This window comes from Phalaenopsis equestris, unplaced genomic scaffold, assembly GCF_001263595.1.
Source record: "Phalaenopsis equestris unplaced genomic scaffold, ASM126359v1 Scaffold000672, whole genome shotgun sequence".
Taxonomy (NCBI): Eukaryota; Viridiplantae; Streptophyta; class Magnoliopsida; order Asparagales; family Orchidaceae; genus Phalaenopsis; species Phalaenopsis equestris.
Window position 1 is genome coordinate 417943 of NW_018165112.1, and position 705 is coordinate 418647.

At 39.4% G+C, this 705-nt stretch overlaps 1 protein-coding gene across 1 annotated transcript in view; it reads right to left on the reverse strand.

The window, feature by feature from the left end:
* Positions 1-366, reverse strand: part of LOC110030204 (probable protein phosphatase 2C 3) — a 14503-nt gene extending 14137 nt beyond the window's left edge. Inside the window, exons 1-2 of the mRNA XM_020732805.1 lie at positions 352-366; positions 10-227 (exon numbers count right to left, since the gene is read on the reverse strand). Coding sequence (XP_020588464.1) covers positions 10-227; positions 352-366 — 233 coding nt within the window. The remainder of the gene's footprint in view (positions 1-9; positions 228-351) is intronic.
* Between the last annotated feature and the right edge of the window lie 339 nt (positions 367-705).

Below are 705 nucleotides of genomic sequence, written 5' to 3' on the forward strand. Positions count from 1 at the left end.
CAGCCAAGCCGTATCCGCATCTTCTCCGGCTCCCTTCTTTTCAACTCCCGCCGGATTAGCGCCGCAAGGGGAACCATCCCCCCGTCGCCGCCGCCGATAGCCGCCATCTTTGCTCTGGCTTCAAGTAGATCTACGCCGTCGAATCGGCCGCCGCCAGTAGAATTCGGCGCCGCCTTGACATCCCTTGATGCGCGGAGAGGGAGAGAGAGCGCAGCGGGGATGAATTGCTAGGAAGTCAGATCTGAGAGGAGACCAGAAGGGATGGGGAAGCAGAAGACAGAGATTGACGCGGTTTACAGGTGACGCACTGACGAAGTTTTCCGCCTAACAAACAAAACACTTACCGCTTACCTGCGGTGCCCGCATCCCCACTCATCTGAAATGGAAGACAAGGTAACGGCATAATTGAGGAGGCAAAATATTCAAAAATAAAAAATAAAATAAAATAAAAGGTTTTAAATGGTTGTAAAATTTAAAATGGTGAAAAATAAAAACAATTTGGATAATTTTTTTAAAAATTAATTTTTGAATTTAAGCTTATTTATTTTTTTATTTTTATGAAAATAATTTTGAAATTTTCATTACATTTAAACACATCAATTCTTAAATTTACACATCCTAAACATTAGAGCATATTTATATAAATTATTTTAAAAATGGTTTATTTTGAAACACATGTAAATTTATAAAAATAGTTTCTTTTGA